This window comes from Tympanuchus pallidicinctus, unplaced genomic scaffold (genome assembly GCF_026119805.1).
Source record: "Tympanuchus pallidicinctus isolate F22 unplaced genomic scaffold, pur_lepc_1.0 scaffold15, whole genome shotgun sequence".
In the NCBI taxonomy this organism is placed as follows: domain Eukaryota; kingdom Metazoa; phylum Chordata; class Aves; order Galliformes; family Phasianidae; genus Tympanuchus; species Tympanuchus pallidicinctus.
In genome coordinates, this window is record NW_026294669.1 from 20,326,882 (window position 1) to 20,353,877 (window position 26,996).

The window sequence follows — 26,996 nt, forward strand, 5'->3', positions numbered from 1 at the left end:
CTTGTTTCAAAGAGAGAAATGGCACACTGTGACAAAGCTGCTGCTGGTGCTCCTTGAAAGACTGAGATGTGAATCACCCCTTCAGCTCCAGAGCTGTGCACAGAGCCCCAAACACTCGTGTGTACCACAGATTATCTATCACAGAGCAATGGGTATTTTCTAGAAATGCAGGCTCTTGCTCGGTGGGCTGCATATCACAGTGAATATTTCCCTCAGTCCCATCTGCAATGACATGCACACATTACATAACTGCAGTGGGATTACCTAACCAATCACAGATTTGGCATACAGCTTTATCACACCTAGGACTTCAGTCTGGCCTCTCACGTAAGCAGAAGTGTCTTCATTTCACAGCTTTTAATGCAATCAACAATGCTGAGCAGATCCAAAACCAAAGCCTTGTACAGTCTACACAGAACTGTTCTCACAGTACGCATAAGAAATTAACTAGTCAAACAACAATAAATGAGTACATATATCTTAAAGGCAAGAGCTTGTCTTTGCATACAATATATCATCTTCTGTTCAAGGACTGAAGATTAAGATCTGGATCCTTGAAAGCTCATTGCTGGGTACTGCAGGCCAATAAGCATGGAACTTTTAAGAATAGTGCTGCCTCATCTGCTATTAACTGTGCCAGGAGGAGCTACCTGTAGCCCACTACCAGCCTGCATTCATAAGGACAGACAGTTCTGGCATCACTAGCGGAAATCTGGCACAAGAACTGACAACAGACAGAGATCAAGAAACCAGTGCAGCTCACAAGGCTCTTGAAATAAACTGGAGCACTGATATTTGCCTGTGTCTCCTGTAGGTTGTCAATATTTGTAAAGAGTTAAAATTCACCAGACCAGAAACTCAGTTCTGCAGTAGCTGTGAGTTGAGCAACATTATCAAGCTCCCCTTGGAATACCAAAGTAGAGAAACTTCTTTACCAGAAAGAAAATATCTTTCTTCTTCTTCTTCTATTTTAATTATTACTTAAATTAAAGACTATGCAAGACACTGTAGAAGACACCTCAGTGTACATCCTCTCTCAGGGTCTCACTTGTCACCACTTTCAGGATAATCCTGGTGGTGCTAGCAGGTCTGCACAGACTACTCATAAGTTATAACCCACATTGTGACTTTAGTACCTGAATGTGATGAAGGAACATCCCAAAGGTGGCAACTTATTCAGGAGGCTGAAAGTCAGACTGGGGCAGGAAAAATTACCATTCATCCCCCCCTTAACTGAGATAAGTGTTTTTGAATAACAGCTTATACTGTAAGGCAAACAGGAAGCAACTTCAGAGAGTTACAATGATAAAATGAAGTGGAAAGAAGTGATTACTACAGTTCCTATTCTTGCAAGTTAACCACGAGTTGCTTTTCTCTTCATCGAGCCGAGAAAGCAGACAGAGAATAACCCCAACAGCAACTAACCCAAGAAACAGCCCTCCACTGGCACACAAACTGAACATTGCCACAAGAGGTCTGAGGCTGCAAGCATCTCTGAGCACCTAAGCAAGGCCATGCTCCTTCCCCAGTGCCCTCCTGTGCTGTGGTTATACGGCAGTGCTGGGGCACCCCAAGCCCTGAGGAACTGTGGCCGCAATAGTGCCTATCGCTGCCTCAGGCTCCATCTAGGCAGCTGGTCAGGCTCGTCAGAATGAAGCAACAGTTGCCTACAGCACAAAATACCATGCTGTCCCTCGGTTTTCAATCAGGCTCAGCTCAGGGCTTGTTAGCAGACGCATCTTTGTGAAGGAAGCGGCAAAACATTTCTCAGAACGCAGACTACGCGTTGCTGTCAGCAGCCCCAAAGAAGCACCTCGTCGCCACACCGCCGTGCAGGGATGCAGCATCTCCTGCCCTCCTGCGGCCGGACCTGCCCGCCGCCCTCCTTTCCTCAGCCGCCCAGACACCAGCACGCGGCGTTTCCACCGACAAACGCGAGACGCAACAGAATAGCGGCGCTATGGCTCGTGACAGCTGTCCCGGGGAAAAAACAACAAACAAACAAACAAACGGGGGAGCCGGAGGATGGGGAACGCGCCGGCCGCTTACCTACTTAGCGCTTGGTAGGCACCGGTGTGCGGACAGAGGGCCGAGCTGAGCACCTCTCTAAGGCCCGGCCCACTCCACGGCCCCAGGCCACCGCCCGCCGCAGGGGAAGCCCGGCCCGGCCGCCTCGCGAGGTGGCGGCGCGGCGGATGGGAGGGATCGGTCCGACAGCCGCGGGGGGAGCGCGGCCCGCAAAATGGCGGCGGCCGGGCGAAGCTCTCCGCAGCGGCGGGAGGCGACCGGAGCTCTCCCGAAAGCGCCTCTCGCCCTCGGGGCCGGGCCGAACGCTCCCCCGCCGCCTACAGCTTCGCCCCGGGGCGCAGCTTTTCCCCGTTGCGGGCGTCCTGCTCCCAGGGCCGCCGGCTCCTCGGCCGCCGAAGCGACGGGCTCTGCGGCCCTGCGCAGACTGACTGACTTTATCTGCCCTCGCAGAGCCGTCACTCCGGGCTCGGCCTTACTGGATAGCGGGGCCGGCTCCCCGCATGGGGCTGCAGTGGGAGCTGCCGCCTCCCGATACCGCCGATACCGGGCCTCGGCGCCGTGCACCGGGAGAGGCGGAGAGCCGAACCCCTGCGGGCACCTGTGCAGCTTGGGTTCTTTTTTTCTTTCTAAGTACGTTATAATAAGGCAGAACAAAAAGCCACACAAATAGGTCTGCCGTACATCAGCATGGAAACCAGTCACGACTGATTTCCTCTTTGGTACTCTAAGTTTGCATCAACGTGCTGAGTTTCCTGCAGTAATTTCAACTTTTTTTTCTGCCATTGTAGAGCTCAGAAACAAAAGCAGCCTCATTTTCCACATGGCAGCAAATGCCCAAGGCTGGCTCAGACAGTTAACTGCTTCCTCAGTAAATCCTAAATGCTGGCAATAGCCAAGGGTCCAAACAATGAAAAAGAGGATGCAGCTTTCTAGTGGTTTCCAATATTTGACGTGGTTGAGGAGACAGCACTTGGAACTGCCTATTTTCTAGAAATTCAGGCAGATACTGCCGTCACTAAGGCAGCAAATTCACAGTTCTGTATCCCGCCTATCTTCTTCCATTGTTCATTTGGCCCAGACCAGCTTGTCTTGTTACATGTAGCTGACAACAGGTGTCCAAACTGGAAGAAGTCAACTTGTCCAGCAGCTGCAATGCCCACAGACAACATGCTGGGTAGTTTCCCCAGCAAACTGGAAACTTTGAGCAAAGAAGGACCACTCTTCTTCCTCTTTCAAGTAACGTTCAGAGGAGACAAAACAAGGGCTGTTATGAGTGATGTATTGGACATGCTTTACCCATAGCGGGTTCAATTTACAAGCTCTGCTGTAAAAATACTTACAGGAAACCGATCAGAAACAAATCACTATGTATTAACAATATCAGTAGCAATAACAACTATGTATACAGTTGTATTAAAGGAAAATAATAAGACCAGGAAAGGGTTAAAAAAATCCCACAAACAATGCAGACAGGTATTTAATTGTGTAGAGATTTCTCTTTCCTTTTAAATAAAAACATTAAATGCACCAGTGCTGAATGAGATCATTTTTGTGTTACTGCATTACAAATGCAGACTGTTAGTGCAAACCCAGACCACCATTCAGCAGCAGTGCTGACTCAGAAGTAAGCACCTACCTCCTCCCCACCTCTTATTCCTGTTCCCATCTGATCCCCCCATTTGGCCAACACAAACTGACCCAAAGACCAGCCAGGATGTGCAAAAGATAGGCCAACAAACACATTTACCACTGCATCATGGTAAAACCATTTGGGTAACATCTACCTCCATAACTTCAGGTTGAGAGTTCTTGGGGCAAACATTGTTCAGGGAGACACTTTTATTAATTAATTTATTGTTAAATTTTTCTATCACCATACAAAGACCACTCAAATGGATTTGGATTAGTTCTTGGAAGTACAAAGTATAAAGGGATCTTTCAGATTTTTTGGCTTTCTGCCTGGCACTTGTCCCTGTAGAAATAGCATGCCTTGGAGGGACAAGCTTTGGGAAGAAGCAAGGAAGGCTTGCCAGACTGCAATAAAGAGTCATGTTAAGAAATTATACTTCCCAATCTCCTCCTTTTAAAAGGTCACTAACAATTCAACATTTAATAAAGTATTTAAATTATGATTACACTTCAGTACTTTTTGTTTGGCTGAATAGGCTGCTCACTGATTGCAGGTAATACCCATCAGCAAGCAAGCATGATTTTTCTCTAGGGCATGAGCAGTAACGGGAAGCTGGGCTGTTTCCATCTCGGTGGCCACATACACACTGCAGACCAGGAAAGTGCACTTTACCTGAGTCTGGCAGTTTCCCCTGGAGAACACTGAGGAATGGACACACGCAATTGTATTGTAATACCCAAGGAACGTGATGAGATGAAAAACAAACAAACACCACCAATAAAAAACAACTATAGAACAGCAGAGGACACTGCCTTGTTTGTTCAGCACCCTCTTTCCACTCCTCCAATGCCTAATCAACTTTTTATTTGAGCCACGTGTTCTCCCCTGCCCTCAAATATAGCTTTGATTTGAGTGGAGTCTCATTCTAACAGCTTGAGTTTATAATCATAAAATCATTTAGGCTGGAAAAGACCTCTGAGATCATCTGGTCCAATTACCCACTTACTACCAATATTGCCCACTAAACCAAGTTTGTTGTCCCTACAAACTACATCTGTCCTTTCCTTAAGCACCTCTAGGGACGGTGACTCCAGGACAGCCTCCGGGCTGCCTGTTCTGATTCCTCACCACTCTTTCTGAGAGGAAATTTTTCCTAATACCCTGTCTGAACCTCTCTGGTGCAACTTAAGGCCATTCCCTCTCATCCTATCACTGTCAGCTGGAGAAGCAGCTGATTCCCACCTTGCCACAACCTCCTTTCAGGTCATTGTGGAGAGCAACAAGGTTTCCCCTGAGCTTCCTCTTCTCCAAACTGAATGATCCCAGTTCCCTCAGCCTCTCTCTTCTTATCAAGGCATTTGTAAACTAAGGACAACAAAGAGGATTCTGTATCCCAGGGATGCAAAACCAGGTTTTCCATTAACTGTAAAAGTAAATTTAAGACTGAAAGCTGTCCCCAAAATCTACATTTGATCCTGTCAGCATTCCCAAACCACACCTTACATAGCCACAAAATGTTTTCCCCTTGTTTTTTGTTCTGCCTTCACCTCAATCAGATGTTCCCATCCACTTACAGGCCATTAAAGCAGTGAACTCATTTTGAATGGAAAAAGTAGTACCTGCTTTTTGACCTGGGCAGCAGCCCCAGCAGCGAGAAGCAGCCAGGAGCAGCCACTAGGCATGTCTCCCTGCTGGCCTGAAGCCTTCATCGGAGGCACTGCCCTCAGACAATAACATGTCTGGACCCACACTATGCAGGAAGCTTAGCCTTCTCTGTGACAGCGTGCTTAAGGTAATTTAGCTTTAAGGACCACCAGTGACCACATGCAGACATACTTTCAAAGACACACAATTCTGAGCCAATTTAGGCAGATTTTCAGGGGACCAGAAATGTATCTTCGTACTTGATGCAAAGGCTACTTGGGTAAATCCCAAGCACTTGTTTCAAAGCTGAAAAGACTGCTGGAATACTTTAAAGAAAAGCCCTCAGGGATTTATTGTAAGCAATTGCATTTTGCCAGTTTATTTCTGAAAACACTGAAGTCTTTTTTTTTTTTTTTTTTTTTTTCTTCTTCTTCTTCTTCTTCTTCTTTTTCCTTTCTAGAAAGAGAGAGCACAAATAGAACCTGGACCCAAATTGCAAGGGGGTGGTGATAAGTAAAAAAATCCATCTTACATGAGGAAGCTTCAAAGCAGCACTCTCAACTGAAAATTTAGAACCAGCATCTCTAAATAACTGCTAGGCAAGTATTGCCCAGAAAGTGACTTTACCAAGAATAGATATGATTACAGAAGGTAGAAGATAGAAAGAATGCTGGTAAATGCAAATGAATCAGGATGCAATGTATCTACAAATCTACAAGTACAATCTCTGTGTCATTTCCAGACAGCTGTGCACCTAGTTTGCAACAGCATGGAAAATCTGGGCATCTTACTAACAAAGCAATTATAACAATGGGTGGAGAGGCAAACACTTCTTATGTAATCTTCCTATATTGAATTACAGGAAAAATACTTCCTCAATGCTCTGGATATTGAGAACAAGCCAAATTTTATGTGAAAATTGGCGGTATGCCCACAGATAGCGCACTAGTTCAGGGCTCAGTTTGCTGTTTTCAAGCATCTGTCCTCTTGCAGCTGTTCTTAGGACATTCTCAGTAACAACTCAAAACTTATCCATACCGAGATCATCTGATCACTTGCACTGTCTCACACAGCTACTGCAAAATAAATGATAGCTTACATCGTACATGTGTCTGGAGAAGTAGTTAAGCATCAAAGGCAAGCCAAGAAAAATGTATTCATAGAAAGACAACAGGCCCCAGGATTTCTTCTCTGGGAAGAGGGGGGAGTGGGTCAGGGGGAAATCGGTTAACAGCCTTCTGGAGGAGAATTTCCCTCACTTCTGACACTTGACAATCCCAGTCTCCATGGTCCTGGGAACATTCTGATGCTGAGACCTAAAGAGCACTGTGCCAAGCACTGCTGCCTGTAAGCCTGAAGCTGGCCACCATAGAAGAGAGGAGGGTGTCAACAGAATGTTGACAGTCCCATTTGTACACAAAGGAATCCTTGCATAACATTATTCCTCCTTCAGATACTTATTTATTCACTCATCTATGGTTGTGCAGCAGTATCTTTTCTCATCTGCTCTGCTTAGGAAAGTTTACACAAGTGGTATTCTTGTGTGGCTATGTGTGCATTGGGATTGGTGTTGCAAAGCCCACCTCTGCTGTACCTTGCTCACATCCCACGGTCCTGCAGCTGAGACATGGGCACCTGTTACTGGCACTTCAAATACCTATGGGTGCAATCGTACCCTTCCCAACACTGCACCTGACAAAAGACAATAAAAAGAGCTAACAGCCAGCTTGCAGAACATCAACCCAAATCTTCAGCAATGTGTACGCATGTTTAAGCCTGGTGAAAGGAACTGAACCTTGTCAGTAAGCAAAATAAATGCTGTAAAGTGACATTCACCTCATTAAAGCAAAAAGCGAGAAATAAAAGTTCAAATTATACTGCATTGAATTCAATGGAATTCAGAATAGCTCTAGCTGATTTCTTCCAAAATAGCAGCATTGCTGTGTCTCCCATTGAAGTGGAAGATTCTGCATGCATACATTTGGTCTCTGGTATATCACCTTGGAGACTGACTCAGTCACAGAGGAACTTACAAGTTAATCACCCAGGCTGAAGAAAAATAACAACAAGAATATCACATAGCGAACGAACAAACAAACCACCACTTTAACATAGTGTTTTTGAGTGCTTTACATGGAAGATAATTATCAAGTCTTGTTCATTTGTCTCACATACTAGTTAAAAACATGCCTGCCATGCACAGAATCTTACAGTATATTTTACAATTCTATACATTCACAATGTTAACAGTAGGTGATGAAATAATTAAAAATATGATGTAAGAGCTACGGTCCTATTTGATCTGAGAATACTCACACACTTCTTTGGATGTGTGCAGCCTGTAATGCATTCTCAGTCACACCATACAGGTTCATCCTAACTCTTATGAAGAACAAAAATAACAACAATAATAAAACAGTTCTCCACATATACACAAGCAAGTGAGCAAGTGTAAATACTGATTTGCTCAGGAACCTGTTAAAGCAGGATGCTCTGAACAAATAAGCTCTTTCTGATATGGAATCTGCTGCACCTGTTTCTTATTCGGTGAGTGATTGTTTTGGCAGGTGAAAGGAATCAAAACTGACTGCTGCAACACAAAGGGGGAGCTCTGGAGATATGTGAAGAATATGACCCAAGCTTCTGTAAAATGTTCTGCACTTACTGAGTTCCCACTTGTGATCACACCATATCCCACCTGTATAAGCATCTGTACAAACATAGTTTAAACATTATCCAAAAATACGTATTGAATGTAGTGCGTTATATTCCTTGATAGAAACCCAACAGTTTGTTCTCTTATTTCATCTCTATTTCATCTCTGCCACACCATTTTCCCTTACCTGATCCCCTGTCACAAGCTGTGACAGGTAAGCCCTCTCCTTGCTGAGCTCTTCAGCTACTGCAGATATTTTTCTCCCTGCTCTGTTTTCATACTTCTCTTTCTGTAATCTGTAGATTCTCCCCTATATCTTTTCCAGATTGCATTCAGCAGTTTGTCATTTCTTTTAGCTTTGTGGCCAGCATTTCATTCCTACGCTTGTGCGGATCTCATTCTGACTGTTTTCTATTTCTCTGGCTCACAATGAGAAGGAATTTCTTCTCTTAAATATTTGGGCAAATTCTTATTTTAATGCTGGAATATTGTCAGGATGGCTTCCATACAACTATGTGCTATTGCCATTTGACTCTATTAACAAACAAAAGGTATTCGGTGCTTATCCTTAACTCCTTCTCCAGCTGCAGGCGAATTCTTAGTTTGGCCCTAATAGCATGCCATTTTCAGGTTAAATTGAAACAGGGCAGAGTCACACATGTTGTTCTCTTGCATCATTTTTATGCCAATACTGGCATTTTACTTGCCTAAGAGTTGTGTAATCACGCGGGAGAATGAGGCTGTATACGTCCCGAGTGAACTCCTTCCCAGCAGTCACAAAGCTCATGGTGCTCCTGAAGTGATGGACCACAGCACAGAGCACGCAATCACATTCCCAACAGCAACACGACAGGAGCACAGATTGCGAGCTGGGAGTTACTCGTGCTCCCGGCAGGGTGGCGGAGGCAAAACGACTCTCACTGACACAACACTCGAGTTCTGGCGTTGTTGTTAAAGCCGCTCTCTGCAAAGAGAGAAATTTAGGCCAAGCGCGAAGTGCCACCTAGCGCCGGCTTGGCCACCGGCTGCGAGGCACGGGGAAGGGAGGAGCTGGGGGAAAAGCAAGGTGAAACGCCCTGGTAAGGACGGCAGGGAACATCCTTGCTGTCACCTTGCTGTGCAGCATGCCCTTCCATAAGGCACATAGCCCGGGCTGCCCGGGGCACAGCACTCAGCAGGCAGCATGGCTCCTGCACTGAGCTGAGTAGTTTTCAGTGTGGGGAAACTGCTCGCCTGGCCCACCTGCCTGCTGCCAAACCAAACACTCATGGAGAAGATTGTTCATTATATCATGCACTTGCACTTGTATCAGTAGTTGTTTGCAGCTTGGAAGAAACACGTCTGCAGTTTTCACCACTACTATACCAGTGTCCAGCAGTGTGTGGGGAGAATGAGCCTGCAGACAAGTGTGTGGGCATTTCCTCACAGCACACACCTGTAAAATCAACATAACAAAAACCAAGAACCCATTTGGAAAGTAGATAGATGAAGGCACAGCAGCAGCCCTGCAGCACAGCTGAGACCACAGTGTATCTAAAGGACACCAGCAGCACGTCCCCAGCTTTCAGAAAAAGCCCAAGCTACTGGCAAGGAGGGGAAGTGAAAGCTGCTATTTGAAATGGAGAGAATGATAACAGTAAACACTCGTCCTTGTGCGACCACAATGCTCAATCAGGAGGTCCGTGGTCCCACAGACAGAACACTTTTGCCTTACAGTGATGAGTTGTGGCCTGGCTGCAAGGAGCAGCAGCGGTCCCTGTTGCAGTGAGGGAATCAGCAGCAAGGAGCGCTGTTACCACAGCCCCTGCCTCTGCCCTGATCTCAGGGGCTGCTGGCAGACAACTCTTTGCTAATCTGCTGCACTCTTGACAAAAAAGAAAAGGAAAGAGAAAAAAAAAAAAAAAAAAGGAACTGTTCCATATTCCAATTGAGGAAGGCATTTAGGCAGCTTATAACTCAGCAAGCCTGAAAAGTAACTTCTTTTTGAGGAAGAAAAATAAAGAATGGCCTAAACAGAGAGAAAAACATGAAAATTAAAAAGTGACATGTTGTAATGTGGAGTAGAAGGTGTGATTGCTACATAGACAGCCTTTGTGACAGGTTTCTGATTTAGATTTGTTATGTAGCTTCTGCAGAAGCTCTATCTTAAGCCACATATGTGTTTTAAAATTGAAGTAGCAGTTACCTACTGCTTCTCTGAAGTACCACTGTCTGTCTCTCCATTGAGATGTTTTTGTTCAGTAGACACTGATAGTGCACATGGGCAGCATTGGCAGCAGCCACAGAACATGTTTGCTGATCTAATCCAACTGTCTTCATGGTAGTCATCCATTCCTCAAGAGCACCTCCGCACCTGGGCTGCCGCTGAAATGTAGTATGTTATGAGCCTCACTGTGAATACAGGAAGAAAAGATTACAGGACCATAACTGTTCCAAAAGACTGTCCACTAGCTCTGTTGAAATAAATAGCCTTAGGCATCAAAAAATTAACATTTAAATATGTTATCATCAGCTATGAAAAAAACAGAATAAACTTGTTGCTTTTTTTTTTTTTTTTTTTTTTTTTTTTTTTTTTTTTTTAATTTGAAAAATGCAGATCTATTTCTCCATTCATTAGGAAGGAACTCACGCTCTGTCAGAGCTGAAGGATTCACACAGCTGTCACATTTCCTATCCAATCAAGCTGCTTCCTCACGGCCTGTGGGGCTGTAAGGCAGACAAGAAGTGTTTGGCCTCCATTGGGGGAAGTCATGAAAGGGTTGCACAGCATGGGGCTGCTAGAGAGTGCACCAACACAGCCATGCTGCTGCTGACTGGACCAAGGAAGGTTGTGCTAGAGGGCATCCTGAACACCAGACAGATGATGGGAGGGGGTTACCAAATAAACACCTCCTGAGATACTGTGCAGCGCTACTGATTTCTTTCAGTGGTTACAGAAAGATGAGGGGCATGTCACAGAGTTAAGCACCAACAAACTTCTCCATCCTCCTACAGCACGCGCTGCCCCATGGTGTCTTTTAGATCTGTACATGTGTTGGTGGGTACAATCTCTGTGCTGAAAGGCTTTTACTGATCCACATCAGTAACAGAAACTATTTGTATCACTGCAAAATCTACCGTCCGGAGACAAAGTGCTATTCTATTGCTTTTATGTTTCATCAAAGTTAAAGATCTGCATGTTATGTGTGGAGAAGCTCACAGAACGAGCTGCACAGATACCACAAAGGCGTAATAAGCAACAAGGTACAGAAAAGGTTTCCGATGCCCCTATCTGCTCCGCAAAATGTTTCTTGTGACATCTCTGCAAGAGGGAGGGGAGCATAGGCACAGCTGTTTGCAGACAGCATAGAATGCCCTGGGGAGAAACAGCTTGGTTTATAACAAAATAACTTCTTCAGCTTTAAAGCTGGTAAGGGTGCCTATGCACCAACCCCTCTCAGTTCGGCAGAGCAAGCAGAACTTCTCCGGAGGGTTACAGTGTCCTGACAAGTTGAAGGATAAGCTCACTTAACAGTGTACAGCAGTTTCATTATATACAAAATAACATTCATAGGCACTCTAAGAGTGCAACTGAAAATGAAACATCTTGGTATGAAGCTCAAAACATGTTACATATTTGGTTGCTTTTCAGAGAACTGTACCATAGCTGAAGCAGCTGTTAGGAACCACTTGTTATAATGGCTATCAGACAGAGAAAACCCAACCCTGGAGGGTTCTGTTTTGTTAGCTAACCTAAAAAATACATAATTGTTGTATACACGTTTGGAGCAACGTTTAACATCTAAACTGATAATGGATTGGCCAGGACCAATTTGCTAATAGCAATGCACAGTGCAGCCAAACTGTAACAGGGCAGGATGGCTGTGGGAGATGCTGAGCCAGTGCTTGATCCTTCCTGCAACTGGAGAGCATTTACAAGCATTAAAAGTATACTGGTTTTTGTTTTGTTTGTTTTTGTTTTCTTTTAAAAGCAACAGTGTTCTTTTTTGAGTTAAATGGAGGAAGGTCTGTGCTGCGTTATGGCTCAGTTCAGTTCCTTCTTCCCAAAATCAAGCAAAACCCAGAAAGAGGCATGTTTCCTTTGACTGAACCCAGAAGAGGTGGTCCTGCTAGCTGACCCTTGGGTTCATACCTTTGGGTCCTGGTTCAGGACTGCTGCAGCCAAGTTCAGCCTGCAGAACCAGCTCCTCTGCAGCCCATGTACCCACAGCCTTCACCCCCTTCGTTGTCCTGCTACCCACACAGCCCAGGCACTGGTGGACCTTTGAATACAGATGAGCCATGGCTTTCTGTGGCCTCTGGAGAACGCAGAAACCTCTGTCCCAGCCAGTCTGTAAATTGGAACACTAACAAGTGGTCCTCATGGCTGCCAAAGGACCCACAGCTGTGTAAGAACGAACCTACGGCTAAGCCTGGCGAGGTCAGTGAGTTTCTGCATGGAGCTTTTTAGATCAGGATTTTAAATGACCTTTCTAATTTTGAAAGAGACACCAGAACTGTGGCCTGAATTGGAGCCTTCTTTGGACTTCTACCAAAGAGTCTTCCTGAGTTGAACCTGGTTCAAATCTCCTGAGAAGATGAAGTACAAAACCAAGAACAGGGCTCTAAAATCAAAAGAAAGGTTTCATTTGTATGTGATATACTCTGGAAGCATCTTGGCAAGAGAGTGGAGATAACATAACTGTGGTTAACACCAAATGCTACATTTTCCATATAATCTCCTCATAGCAAGTGTCAGGCTTGCAAAGCTGAGAACCAGCACCTAGAGATTTTGCCCACCAATGGACAACTAAAGCAAGGTGTGTGTACAAGCACAGCATCACTGCCCACACTTCTTATCTAATATTCTTTACGTCAAACTAAACTCTGGCTTCTCTTTCCTTGCAGACACCTAATCTTCCCCACGTGGAAGCCCAAAGCTCCAAGGCGAGGTGCAGGCAGGTGAGGAGCTGCACTGCTGCCACACACCCATGCAGGCTCACACCACGTTCTCAATGCAACAGGCCGCACCAGCGAGTAAATAAAAGTAAAATTTATTTGGCATAGGATAGAAAAATAAGGAGAAAAAAAAAAATCACATACAAGATAAATGTTAAGCAGAAAAATTTCACAGAACTCGATTAATATTTTATAAAAGTTCCAACTGTAAGCGCCTGAAAAAAAAATGTGTTACTTTTTGCTCAGCCTGCACTGGAAGTTATGTTTCTCTTTTATAGCCCTGTGTGACTTTGAGTCCAAACTTAGAGTGCCTTCTTATCACGTACGAGTTTATGCTACAGAACTTGTATCACAAATTACAAAACGTCAGCACGCCAACATGCCACTCCCTTGCCCAGGGCGTGCAGCCCTCTCGGTTTCCCTCAGCACTCCCCACATTTCCAGCGCTCTGTTCATAACTGGTAGCAGTGCCACCAGGCAGGCTGAGCAACCCTGCGTTCCCTTAGGGACATACAGAGCTTTTCACGAGCCACTCTTCGTGTCTTACTGAGCACCTCCAGTAAGAGATTCTCCCTTTTTTTCTGGTGAGTACAATCAGAAAGGTTAAAGTTCATCCAAGACACACTGTACAGACTCGAAGTACCGCAGTGACAGGCTGAGTGCACTGGCAGACAGCATTCACAACCTCACACAGCTTACACCTGGCTCGGTGCTTTCATACGAGTGCCCACATCCAGCCAACTGGCTTATCCTCCATGGGTACACTTCTCCCCAGCTCCCCTCTCCTGGCAGCCAACATTCTGCTTGAAACAACACCACTTTGATCATCCAACTCCACTTTTTGCATCCAAGGGTAAATGCACCCTTCCTACTTATGTGTTCCAGCACAGAAAAAGTTGTCTTGCAAACTACGTGAACCACGACAGCAGCTCTGCTCTCCAGCAGAGAACTGCTCGTACAACTGACATGGAAGCAGTCAGTGCTGCAAGGATGAACTGCTGCTCTCCTTCTAAAATGGCAACTGAAGCAACTTCCCTAATAGCTCAGTCTTGCAGAAAAGAAAAATTTTTATGACTCTTTTGGTGCTGGGAAATGGTGGCTTCTCAATGAGAACCTTGCAACCTTATTCAAGAAGTGGTTCATTTACAGAAATACATGCTTCCTGCGCCGCAAGCTGAGCTTCCTTCAACAACTCTGAACACAAATCACTGGGACCTTTTCTCCCTGCAGCTGCTGCACAAAGTCAGAGCAGACAGCTTGTGTTTCCTTACAGAAATACTGAGCAGAAATTACTACAAAAGTTATTCTCATTTTATTTACTTTGTCAAATTAAACAAAAATGAACATTCATGGCCACTGACATGCAATGCAAGTCTTGGTGACGGCATAAAAAAGCTTTGAGGTGTGAATGTTATTAAGACAACGTCATTAAAACAAAATCAGTAACTGTCAGATGCAAGCAGCGAACCCAGCTTAGTCCTTTAACGCCAGGCAAACATGCTGAAGGCAGCTGGGCTGCCTGGAGAAGGGGAGGTTTCCAGAGCAATGCCAGCAATGGCACCAGTGCCACCATGTCTCAACTGGAAGCTGACCCACACCTCTCCACACATTCAGCTCACTCAAGTTAGCAGACTGAGCACACACCAGCAGCAGAACTTGGCGCAGCACTGTGCAACGCTGCTATCAGCGCTGTTGACGTTGGGATGCGCAAGAACGACGACTTCATTTGTCTTGTGAAACACAGAAAGTTGACTAAAAAAGTCATAAGGCACCACTGGATCAACCTGTTCTGTATCCTTTTTCTTTTTAAGACTTCATAGTGAAATAAATACTTTAATACTGCTCATACTGTAAAAAGCTATTGATATGTGAAGCGATATATGGAAGATAAAATGCTGCATTGTTCTGGATTATACTAGGGAATTTTACTGCAAAAGATACAAATAGTCAAGTTTGTTGCTAGGTGAAAAAATACCTCTTTCTGCATTTTTAAGGTACTTTACATATATGCCAAACAGCTGTTCTGAGGAGGTTTCTACAGTACAAGGAAGTGATGAAATCAACAGGCACCTTGGGTTCATCAGCTTGTTGACAGGGCCTTCTACGCAGCCATTGTAAGTGAGACTGAATCTGACTTGCCAAGTCACTGGTTAAGGTCCAGACTTTCTGGTCAGCGAACCTTACTGAAAAGATCAAATACGGGATATTCTGAATGATGCAGAGGAATGGCAGAACAATCTGCAGCATTTTACTTGAAGTAAAACAGACATACTGGAAACAGGTAAGTTACAAGACACAGTACAGCTCTTGGATTTTATTTTTTCTAGTTTTTTTTGGCTGCATAGCTGTTTGGATATTAAAGATTTGCAGGTCAATGTATCAAAAATATTGTATTCTTAAATTCGGAACGTTGCTCCTCAAAGTTGTAAGTGCTTCAGTTTAATAACATGAATACAATAATTTATCCTTTAAGTTACTATCCTAAAAATCTTATTTGGACTTCTATTCACATAACAATAAGCCAAAGAGACAGGCACTTTGCATAGTGCACACGTTTAAGTGACATCCATAAAATACATAGAAATGCAGTACTGAGCTAGGCTTGATCTCAAGGTGCACCTGTCACATGGAGGTCCCATTAATACTTCTATAAGAAACTCTAACAGCCACGACCCTGCAACTTGATGTAGATACATCCCTGCGCCTGCGCACTCAATTGCAGGTTCAAGACTGTAGATAGTAACTGAAAATATGTCATTAGATACAAAAATGTAAAAACCTGTATGTAATCAAATGCTATCACAGCTAACAAGATTTTGTAAACAAATACCAAGAAGGCCAGGAAGTTATGTTGATGTGGCCGCACCCAGCTCTGCCTTGTCATGGTGACTGTCCCAGTGGTGGGACAGAGGCAGTCTGCCCCTCCAAGCCCACTGACAGGCAAGAAGCCCCACATGCAGACACTGCAGTGGGGTTCAAGCTCTCTTCAGATACATTCCCTGGATTTTCTAGGGCTAACTTCATTCTAGCCTCAGCTTAGGTTCATGTCTCTCACACTAGAGAAACACCTTCTTAACTAACATAACTTTTTTATTTTTTTTTTTACCCAGTGAACATGGTTGCTGGTATAGGCTTTGTAGGGGTCCCAAGAAGCATGCTGCTGAGGAGACAGAGGAGAAATTTTTCAGGGTTAAACTTCAGAAGTCCAATTAACAAAGAGCTATGATTTGGCAATATTCAAAAATTCAGAATTAAAACCTTCCTCAAATTTTCAAAGGCATTTTACATGCATTTGGATCCTTTTACAAAACACGATCATTCGATGAACTCTTTTCTCAAACACAAAATTCAAAAGCCATTAAACATACAAACTGATTGTCACAACGTCAGAATACTTTTCTCTTTCTTCTATCAGCATAAGTCTCACGGCTCTCTGCTGAGGCGTCCTTCAGTGGAGGTTGAAAGAACAGGCTTCATGGTAAACTCAGAAGGCCAAATCTTCCCATCCTCTTGAACCAGTGCAGATAGCAAATTTTGGAGCTCGTGCTCCCACTTGAACACACTAACCCCAGACCTCCTTCATGACATCAAAGAGCTTCCACCTATGCACATTTTTGACCTCAGCTGCTCTGCTGTTACATGAGTCAGCTACAATCTCTCTGAGACTGTCACTCGAGCCTCAGGAAATTTTTTAAATTAAAAACCCATCATTTAATTGTACCAAAGAAACAAATGGAAAGCAGTCTGTGGAGCACTGGTGTTAGAAATGTTTTACAGAAAGAAAAATTACAATAACTGCTGCATTTCCACTAAGACTACTTTTGAAGAATTCTCTGCAGGTAGTCTCAGGAAGAGTGCGCTGCAATAATCCAGGACACGGATGACTGTAGGATAGTCCACATCAAAGTAGAAAAGCACAAAGTGATTAAAACTGTAATGTTATTACAAAACAAGGAAAAAAGGTGTGAAAAAAGATATTTTTGTGCTGCCAAATTCTTCACTTGTGCTCTTTTTTGGAAGATTCTCTGCAGATGAAAATAAGGCCAGACACACTCCATCCTCAGGACAGGACGTGCTATCTATTGTATAGAAAATTACAAAATTACTTGACTAAGCTGAGGTGAAAAGATTTAAGATAAACTTTTGGTTCCCATGTAGTAGGAGTATGGCTCGCAGAAGCAGATGGACCAGGTCAGGCAAACAAAGAAGGCTCCAGGGGATTCTCAGCTATACAGTATTCCCTGGCAGTTGGTTTATAAACAGCAAACAGATTGTATTTGATTGATCAAATAATACAGCCACTGTACCCCACATGAATGAAACAGCTTTGTTCTAGCTCTCATTAAATTCAAAGCCAGACCTCTGTGGAACTCTCAAGAGGACAGGGCTGGACCCGGTAAGCATGATGCATGTATGTCAGGCATGGTCCATAAAATGCCTTTCAGGACAGCCTGCAGTATAAGCGAACAAAATTTATAGCTTTGAGCAACTATAGTTCATAAGCTTTGTCTATTACTTTTGTAATAGACTGAAGTTTATTCCAGCTGACAAGCCAAAAGTGGAAACAGAGCAAAACAGACAACTTTCCAACAACGTGGACAGGAGAGCTGACTTGAAGGAAACCTCGTAAAACAGATGTCGCCCAAAAAAGGGCCAGAACCCACTTCACCTTGGTATAGGGGGAAGAGGGGGGACACCTCTTTCTTTTCGACCAGAGCCTCCTGAAAAAAGAAGAAAGTTTTCCGTTACTTTTTATAGTGGGAGTTTGCATCCAAGCCAGAAGATCTACTCATTTCCTTGTCTAACCATTTAGAAAATATCTTTCCAGTTTCTGGTTAGTTTACTCAACAATGCAAGAACTTCAAACAATGTTAACTTCAGTTTGTAACTACTGTTATCTCCAAATGCCTAGGAACTACTAGCATTTCAGTCCTTTGCTCCCTTTTCAAAGTCAGCAGGTCAGTCACTCTTACTACATAAACACATGTGGTCTCAGTGCTACTTGCAACACGTGTCAATGAAAGCAGCAAGCTCTAGAAGTAATGTTTCAGAGCTCTTCATATATTTCCCCAAATAAAGATTTTCATTCAAAACTGATTTCTTTGACTCTCTTTGTGGAGTAATAGGAATGGGAAGAAAGGTAAGAGCCAGAGACTAACAGGAATTTCTGCTCCACACCAAAGCCTCATAATTTGGAAACAGGACAGACAGAGAAACATGTGAGTGTACAGATGATTACAGGATAACTATGAGCACTGATGTGACCTATTGTGAAAGAAGTGAATTAATCCTTGGGTGTACCAGGCCAAATGGTGCTAACTAATGGAATGCCTGAGACTCAACTGGAACAGCATGTAACACTGATCAAAAAAGATGAAATCAAGCTGAAATGTATACAGCAGCAATATCAGTGATCAGAGAAACAGAATTTAGCTTGGAGGAAGAGTGTAATACATCCTGATATAATGACCTCAGCAAACTAAAAGTTGAGAGAGGAGCACAACTTGTCCTAAAAAAACAAACAAACAAAAAAGCAGGGGTTTAATGCACCAACAAGGGAGAATAACTAAAACTCAAGGATGATTTTGGCACACAAATAAATGAGTCATGCATAGATTTAGACGAGGAATGAGAAAGAAGTCACAGAAGAGAGTTCCAAGAGGAGTAACAGGGACAAAACCAGACAAACAAAAATCAGAAGGCAAAGCTGGGATTTTGCATCTCTGTCTGCCTGTAGCAGAATATTATGGCCAAAATGGTATCTTACAATACAGGTTACAACTTAGGAAGAAAACAATACTGCACCCATCCCACTCCGTAGTACAAGTTTAAAAGGGCTTGTGCCTGCAAACCTGTATTTAGTGCTTTCTGTGTGGTGGAGAGAAGAAAACAAGATGTTGGAGAAGCTCTGAAACTTCAGGAGCCAATCTCTTCCCCATTCACACTTTCTAGAAAGATATGTTGAAATCCCAACACTAGAGGTGGAACAAACTTACCTCGGTTTTCATTTCTTGCTAGTTTACTGGGATAACTTCTATTCACAGGTACATATGGCTCTGGAGGTGGCAAATCAGATATAGGATGAAAAGAAAATCTGCTTTCCCACTCATCTGAAAGAACAACAACAACAAAACAGAACAAGATGCATTTTACTGGTTGGTTGTGTGATACAGCTTCAGAAAAATCAACTGATTCTAATACTGAATTTCTTACATGTTTTCTATTGCAAAATGCTTTGATAGCTGAATACTGAACCAGCATCCTATTAGGTTATTTACCGGGACTGAGTTTTAATATGTTTATTCCCATGGTTACAATTAGAAACCAGGTTCTGAACCTGCAAACCACTCAGGGAAAAAAAATACATTTGAAACCCATCTGCCTTATCTGAAGTGCAAAGATGATTCAAAAGTGTGAGTTACAGTTTAATTTTCCGCTTGCTTTTCCTCATAAATGTCAGAAATATCAACTTCCATAGCCATCCATAATTAGCCAAAAGATGCATCTATCCTTTGTAAATGACAACTCAAAAGAAAAGCATAATGAATCTTTAAAACTCAGCTATCTTGAATCTCACCTTTTCAAGAAACATCAGCAAGGAGAGAGAAACTTGACATCTTCAGCAGTGTTCTGACAACCTCTTCCCTCCTCTGTCTTTCAGCTTTCAGTTTTTGAGTCATCATCTAACTTGTTCTGACTTACAAGGAGTTCTAGTGTAGCTATGGCTTGAATTCACATTGCAGCCAGAACAATCCCCTTAGGACTTCTTTATGCACTGTAGCAAAGCTAAGTACGGAGAAGCGTTTCTTTTTTCTTTTATTGTTATTCTTTTTCAGACTATATTTCAAAGGGTTGTTTTTAAGCCTATATTGACAGCTCTGCAGTTCTGTTCTATCCTTTACCCCACACTTTTTTCCACGTTAAGGTCAAAAGCAGCTACACAATTTCTATGAGGGCAAGTAGCTGGGAGCACAGCTTACCATCGCCTGAGTCCTGGAAGCCGTTCCGGAGTGCTGATGAAGGCGGCGGTGGTGGTGGTGGTGCGCTTGTCCCCGGCCGATCTGGGGGAAGCGGTGGTCGGGGCCCACCTCTCTGGTTCTCCAACCCAGCCCGGGAAGGCAGCTGGGGAGCAGCAGGTAAAGCCCTTGAGGTGCTTCCATTCCTGCTGATGGGAGGTGGTGGTGGCAGGGGGCCTGAAGAGAGAATAGAGACAAGCACAAAAACGCTGTTTGTCCCTTATTGTGCTGTAGTGGCACACTGCTGCCCGTGTCCCATGGCCTCTCACTAACAGAATACAGGCCAGGGTCCCTGGGAAGAGCAGACCCCACCTCCCTGCTCCCTGGGTTTGATGGGGAGCCCACAGCCTGCAGAGGTCAGAGGAGCAGGTATACCCAAACACAAATACACCTCAGCACCCATATTCCTGCCTTCCTCAGCTGCAGTCACTCTGTAGAGGTGCTGGCCCTTGAAGCCAATTTCAAACCACTCTAAATCACATTTTCCTCAATGAGCAGTTATAGCAGGAACTTTGTAGAGTGGGGATCCAGCCCATACCCCACCAACTCCCCATGTGTCTTCACAGTGAAGCAGAAAAGCTCTGCATGGCAACGTGAATGCACAGCCCACACAGGGTGGGAAAGTGACGTTCCCTGAGCAGCAGTAAACTGGGACAGGAGAGGAAACTACAGCTTGGACAGGAGGAGGCCACGCAGAGGGCGTGGAGGGCTGCACACGGCCAAAGGTCTCAGCACCTCTGCTTAGTACAGTTGGGCAATTGACAATTATGTTCATTTTCCTAAATGCTTCCTTGTTCTGATGAAATCTAGTTACAGACACATACTAGAAAACCAGAATGGTTTCTCTCCCTAAACCTTATTAAAACCCATCATCTACCTCAAACCATTGCAGAACAGTATTTACATTTATAATTTATATCTCTAGCTTCCTTCTGCTCATTGACTCAGCAGAAAGGCAGTGTACATTTACTAAAATCTGCATCAGAAAAGAGCTAAACAGGAATCTCCTGTGGAAGCAGAGGTTGTCACAGGAGAAGTTCCTGCAGTGTCCAAAGTCACAGCTGTACTCTGCAGAACTGCTCTGTGCTCCCCAACAAACGTGAGACAACTCCTGCAGCCAGGCAGCCATGTGCCAAGCCTCTGTGAGTGCACTGAGATGCAGCTTCCTTGTGTTATGGGGCCCATTTGTGCCCCAGCTCCTCCAGCTCCACAAGCATCAGGCACACGAGGAGCAACTCTTAAAAGTTACAGTGGTTGTCAGAGGACAAAACATGTGATGAAATAACCTGATGGAGACAACGCTACTTTCAGTCTCATCCTGAATCTGTGTCTAGCAGGTAATGACAGTTAGTCACACTGCAGCAACTGCCTCCTGTTTAACAACTGTCGGATCGGCCTTCTATTAAAGTAATTTGTATTTTGTTGTGTTTGTGCCTTCCAACACGTAGGAGGCCGGGCTTTCCATTCATGACAACACTACCATTAACTCACACTGGCTGACTCAGGAAGGTGAATATTGTCACTTCACGGCAGCTGGGTAAAACAGGTCCCTGTTGGTAAAGGATTTGGTGGGCAGCTCCTTCTTGTTACAGCAACTACGCAAAACCTGCCCTACACAACTACACAAAACCTAGATCTGTGAGTTAGTTGGGAATGCACAGTAACGTCATTTGAGCTATGGTGGTGCCCACAAGCCTTCATTTTTCAACTGCAGGATCCCTTGTGCCCAACAGCACCATGCCCCAGCCCCTACCTGCTCGGCTGGGGGGATCCCTGATGGGCGGAGGGGGCCTCTCGCTGGGCGGTGGTGGCAAAGGTCCGGAGCGGCCGCCCCCAGAGCTGGGCGCAGCAGGGGGCACCAGGGACAGGTTCCTCTGGGGCAGTCGTGGCATTTCATCACTGCTGGCGGGACCAGGGGGCACGGGGGGCGGCCCTGGCCTGCTGGGGGGTGGCGGGGGCGCAGGAACTCCGAGGGGTGGCCGCGGTGAAGCGGGCACGGGCGGCTTGTTGTTCTGCGGTGGTGGCGGCGGCAGGGCCATGTCCCGGCTGGCAGGTGGCCGGTGCCCAGAAGGAGGTGGCGGCGGCGGCGGCTTCTCATCCACTGGTGAGCGGCCGGGTGTGGGTGGCAGTGGTGGTCTGCCCGAGTAGGGGGCTGCTGGGCCTGGGCTGGGCTGCCGCAGGGAGCCAGCTGACCCTGCGCCTCGGCTGCCCGGGAATGGCGGTGGCGTCGGCCCCAGGCTGGGCTGGCGGTTGAGGACAGGCACTGGCGTCGAACCTCGGCTGTGCAGATTGGAGGCAATGGGCCGGGGCGTGCTGGGCACCGGTGGCGGTGTGGCATCAGGCTTAGAACCCACATCGGGCCTGGGTGGCGGCAGGCGGCTCCTTTGTGGGTCAGCAGCTGGGCTCCGCTGCCCCAGCGGTGGCCCTGGGAAGCGAGGTGGGCCGCTCGGTGCTGAGAATGGCTTGGCAGCTGCAGAGCGGGCTCCAGGCGGCAGTGCGGGTGGGCGGGCTGCCCCAGCATCTGGGCAGGAAGAAGAGAGACAGGGAGAAGGCATCAGCAACCAGAGAGGGCCCTCCTCACATAGCAACACTGCGCTGGGACACAGCTGCCCAAATGTTCGGGGACGCTCTGCAGAACAGCTGGCAGCAAATCTCAGTGCTATTTGGGATCTGTATCACAGCAGCTAGGTCCTTCCAGCTCAAGAGGAATGGTCTGTGGGGTTCAAGTGACTGCAAGGCAACGAAAGTATACAGCCCTCATGGAGCAAGCAGTAACATTGGGAGGGAAGAAAAGAACTGGTGAAGAACAAGTATTTGATACCAGCAACTCAAAAGCAAAAGGAGCTGTAGCATTGACAATTTAACTATTTAGCAACTTAACAACTGCTGTCCAGCAAAAGGGCTTTGCAGCCCTTTCTAATATTTGTGAGCTACTTATGTACTTGTGTATGTCAGCAAGAAGGCAGACAGCCTTGCAGTTGAAGAAACACTGTCCTGTTGTGCCAGGAACTTTTGCATTAATACATGTTCCCAAAATAGACTATGACACAATAGAAAATACTAGCTCCAAGAGACTGTTTTGTACAAATGGGCTGAAAAATTACATTAGTCCATAAAATATGCAGGACTCATAATATTTTATGACCCCTGTTGTCCAGTCCTCCTGTGTGAAATGCTACATCCTTAGCTTTAGGAAACTCAGGAGTTGCAGATCTCCTTTGTTTGAAGGGGCATGGGGCTCTGGGCAGCTGTTTAGCCAGCTAGAAGAACACAGAGTGTGCCCTCCAAGCGCAGCACATGCAGCAGCCAGCTGGGATGCCTCCTTTACCCTACGTGGTAAATCACACTCTTGAGGAGCTGACGCAGATGTACTTTCCAAATGGAAAGTTGATCTTTTTTTCTGGTACAGAAGGGAGAAATAATCCAGAATCCTATTGTCTCCCCTCTGGTCCTGCACATCCACAGCTAAGGAGGACCTCACTCTACTTTGCAGGCAGCCACTCAACACTGCCAAGATCTTTAGTTTTCACCAATAACTGGGAGAAGGAGTGGAAAGAGGGGTCTCACTTCCCCTTCATAAATCCTACCATTAAGAATAAAACAAGATTCAAGACGAAAATTTCATTTCTTGATAGCCTAAGATGTCTGAAGACATTCTCAATCCCAGCAGGTAATTTATTGCTGCGGTTTGTAATTAATGTAAATAATGTGTCGTGTAACTTGTTTGCACTGAAATTGCAAGATCTTTCTTACCAGCATCTCGACTCGCAGCAGATCTGAGCTTTGGCATTCCTGCTTGAAAAAGGCCTCCTAGGCCAGGTGGTCCACCACCACTGAAGCCGCCACCACCGCTGCCAGCACCAAAACCCCCACCACTGCCACTGCCACCTCCTCCAAAGCCACCGCCACCTCCACTGCTTCCCTTGGGTTCTGTTGGGAAAAAAGTCCCCCATGTTATGCAGAGAAGTGAGGCTGATCCTACAAAGTATTCTCTTTCATTACAGCAACACTTGTAAGCGGGGATAAAAGAAGAAGCTTTCAAAACACTTAAGCAAGCCCCTGTTCAGGCTGGATGTCACAGCCATCACTACCACTACTGAGCCATGGAAGAGGTGGAGCAATAAACATAGCTACTGAGTTCTACTAAGCCATCACTTTCCTTTTGGCTGCTCTGGACTGGAAAGCAGAGAAACAGTCACTCTGGAGAATCTGAAACTGAAAAATGGATGGAGCCTCTGAGAATATCATATTGTCTTTATTAACATCTGCATAGCTGCTTTCCATTTCTTCATACCATTGTTATCTTCTCTTTCATCTTCATTTCTCCATATGTCACGTGAAGGACATAAAATGAGGAATGAGAGAGAAAGACAGAGGTGTTCTTCCCCTTGGGGGGCACTTCTGGTGAATGCATGGAGGAGATTTTATTTCTGATGACTTTCCTCTATGCCCAGAAATGCAGTGAGATGATCATTAGCTGCCATTTTGTTCCAATATAAAGGAACTATTTTATCAGCCCCATTTCCTCTCCTGTTTTTCTCTAATATTTCCCACTGCTGGTGTCCCTCCTCAACATTTGTGCCGTGACAGTGTCAAGGCACTAGAAGTGCAATGAAAGCATTTTCAGTGATAAATACAGGGAAGAACCCTACTTAGAACATCACTGCAAAACGAGTAGGCCCACAGGTTGGGATATCTGTGAAGATCAGTTCCCATCAGTTCCATGACAGGCTACGTGGCTGAGACCCAATTGCTTAATTTCTTGGCCTCTTGATTTCCACAACTTTGGGTGGGTAGAAATTTCATTGACTGTAAAGTAATTAAAACCTGTAGATGAAAAGCACTTCCAATAATCCCACCCAGAAAAAAGGAGGAAGAATGTGTTCATGGGGGAATGTTTCACATCATCCCTCTGTTCTTAAGCACGTTAACTCAGTTCTCTGACTCACACAGGGTGTGAACCTCTGGAGAAATGCTTCTATGTTTTTGTCTTTCTTCATGATTTGTTAATTCACGTAAACAAGATAATAAATTGTATCATTTGAATCTTACTGTTTAGCCTTCCTTTAAACCCCTTAACTTCTTTACTCCAGTTCATTAGAATAGCTAGAACATGTAACTCAAGTGTCGAAAGCTAAATATCTGGCTGATGATAGACTGTACCTATTTCTTTTTCTAAATTCCTATTTGGTCACGTCTGTTGGTGTTTCCTTCTTTCCTCATCACCTTTCTACCACAGTCCAGCCTTTAATTGCATGGCCAGACCCAGACTGAGTTGTATCACATTTGTTAATCTGTCTGTAGAAATCTCTTCTTTCCCTAGGCAATAAATGCTGTGCCACCGCCACAGCAGGCCTTTGTTCCTTGCCTACTGCCTGTTTCTATTCTTTCCTCCTGATTTTTGCTATGGGGGCTTTTGCAGCTTTCTCTCAGCATATGCCATGGTGTGTAGGCAGAGCCAGCAGCAGCTCAGCTGGATGGAGATCTCCTCTTCACAGGCAAGCTAAGCTGCTGTGTTGTGCCAGGGCACTGCCTGGCAGGCTGAGCAATGAGGCTCAGCCAAAAAGATAACACCCCTGAGTTGCTCTGGCGGCAGCCAGGCTACGTGCAGCACAGCAGCACCTGGCTGAAGCTGTGGCTCCGACTGCTTCCAGCACTATGGGTCCATTAATACGCCAATGGTGCCATGCCATGGCTGCCCTTATTTTTGTGCACTTTCTTCTCCCCACTGTCCTCAGTACTGAAAGGAATTTCTCTCCCTGTGCTACTGTAGCTTCTCAGCAGGTCTCCTAGTAGGGTTTCCATGGTGTTCTGGTTTGAGCAAATGAGAAAATGAATTGCCTTATGAGAGTAAGAGAGGAAACCGATGACCACATTTCATAAGCAGTACTTGATTTCTCAGCTCACTTAATCCACAAAAAGCAGAATCTATTTTTGTATATATCAGCTCTGGGCATTTTGTTTTACCTGCATTTCCCATGGCAGTTCATCCAATGAGAGATACATAATTTTCTGCATTCAGATATATAGAACCATTTAAGTACACAAACTCAGCCATGCAGAATCATACTTACTGTCTAGAATTGGAGCACTTCTGTCATTAGTAACAGTCTTCTTTAGCTTTTTTCCTTTGGTGATATCAGATAATAGAGCATTTCGCCCTGCCTGTTCTGACCTGCTTAGAGTTGGTTTTTCAGTATTTGCCTGCAAAATAAAATCAAAAATGAGGAGGTAAAATAAACCTCAAATTTTAGATGCACAGTTCTGCTCCAATATGGTAGTTACCTTAGACCTTAATTTCTATTATCGCAACCCACTGTGGTAGTATGCCACATCTGGTTTTGTGAATTATGCTATAAGTAGCTGTCCTTGTTACTGACTCCAGGCACTGCTGCTACTCGCAGTTTACTGGAAACAGAACACTTTTGTTTGAACTTAACTTTTTTTTTTTTTTTTTTTTTTTTTAATTCAAGAGTCTCTGATTTTTTAAAGCCAAAGCACATCTGTGGAAAATTACTATTTCGGAGATAGAGCCTGGGCAAACTACTAACACAGTTTGATTACAGAAAAAAGATGGACATTTCTGAAAGTCGTAGTGAAACTCGAAATACACAAGTTCTAGATAAACCAGAAGAAAGATGGAGTTCTGGCTACACACACATCTATATATGGTTACTTCTTCCAGGAAATGGTGGTTCCTGAAAAAAAAGCAGTGTTACAGAAGTTTCATGAAGGTTAGTGAGAGCTGCCACGGAGGGTCCAAGCACAGAGCCTGTATTTTGCTTGTGGTGGGCAGTGAGGGAAAGACTATGTCATGCTGTCAATCTGGGTAACCAGCTAGGCCTTTGGTATGAAAACATTTGAGTACTCTACAACAGCATTTCCAGAAGCTTTTTCTTTCTTGTCTGCCTGATGAAGAGCAAACACAGCCCAGGGCAGGCTCTGTTCCAGCTTAGGCTGATTGAAACCAGGTCCAGTGTAGTTTCACCCACTATGTTGTGCCAGCAGTGGTTCTCATACCTTCATACCACAGACTGGCTGAGAAAGCTAAGCTGCCTAAGAACTATCCTTATAAAAAGTAAAA

General features: G+C 44.9%; 2 protein-coding genes across 16 annotated transcripts in view; both read right to left on the reverse strand.

Annotated features, from left to right (window-relative positions):
- GPR155 (G protein-coupled receptor 155) overlaps nt 1-9,337 on the reverse strand; it is a 35,542-nt gene extending 26,205 nt beyond the window's left edge. For 4 of the 9 annotated variants that reach the window (XR_008204909.1, XR_008204910.1, XM_052676241.1 and 1 more), the window contains exon 1: nt 2,050-2,170. The gene's annotated coding sequence lies outside the window, so the exon portion shown is untranslated. Of the gene's footprint in view, nt 1-2,049; nt 2,171-6,885 lie in introns of those variants that run through there. The other 5 variants (XM_052676242.1, XM_052676243.1, XM_052676244.1 and 2 more) reach the window with 4 other exon arrangements.
- A 3,638-nt stretch (nt 9,338-12,975) lies between these two features.
- Nucleotides 12,976-26,996, reverse strand: part of WIPF1 (WAS/WASL interacting protein family member 1) — a 48,760-nt gene continuing 34,739 nt past the window's right edge. For all 7 annotated transcript variants that reach the window (XM_052676246.1, XM_052676251.1, XM_052676252.1 and 4 more), the window contains 6 exons: nt 25,987-26,116; nt 23,666-23,842; nt 21,666-22,433; nt 19,877-20,089; nt 18,893-19,006; nt 12,976-17,617 (listed from right to left, as the gene is read on the reverse strand). In XM_052676246.1, the coding sequence (XP_052532206.1) occupies nt 17,562-17,617; nt 18,893-19,006; nt 19,877-20,089; nt 21,666-22,433; nt 23,666-23,842; nt 25,987-26,116 (1,458 nt within the window). In that variant the 3' untranslated portion in view covers nt 12,976-17,561. The remainder of the gene's footprint in view (nt 17,618-18,892; nt 19,007-19,876; nt 20,090-21,665; nt 22,434-23,665; nt 23,843-25,986; nt 26,117-26,996) is intronic.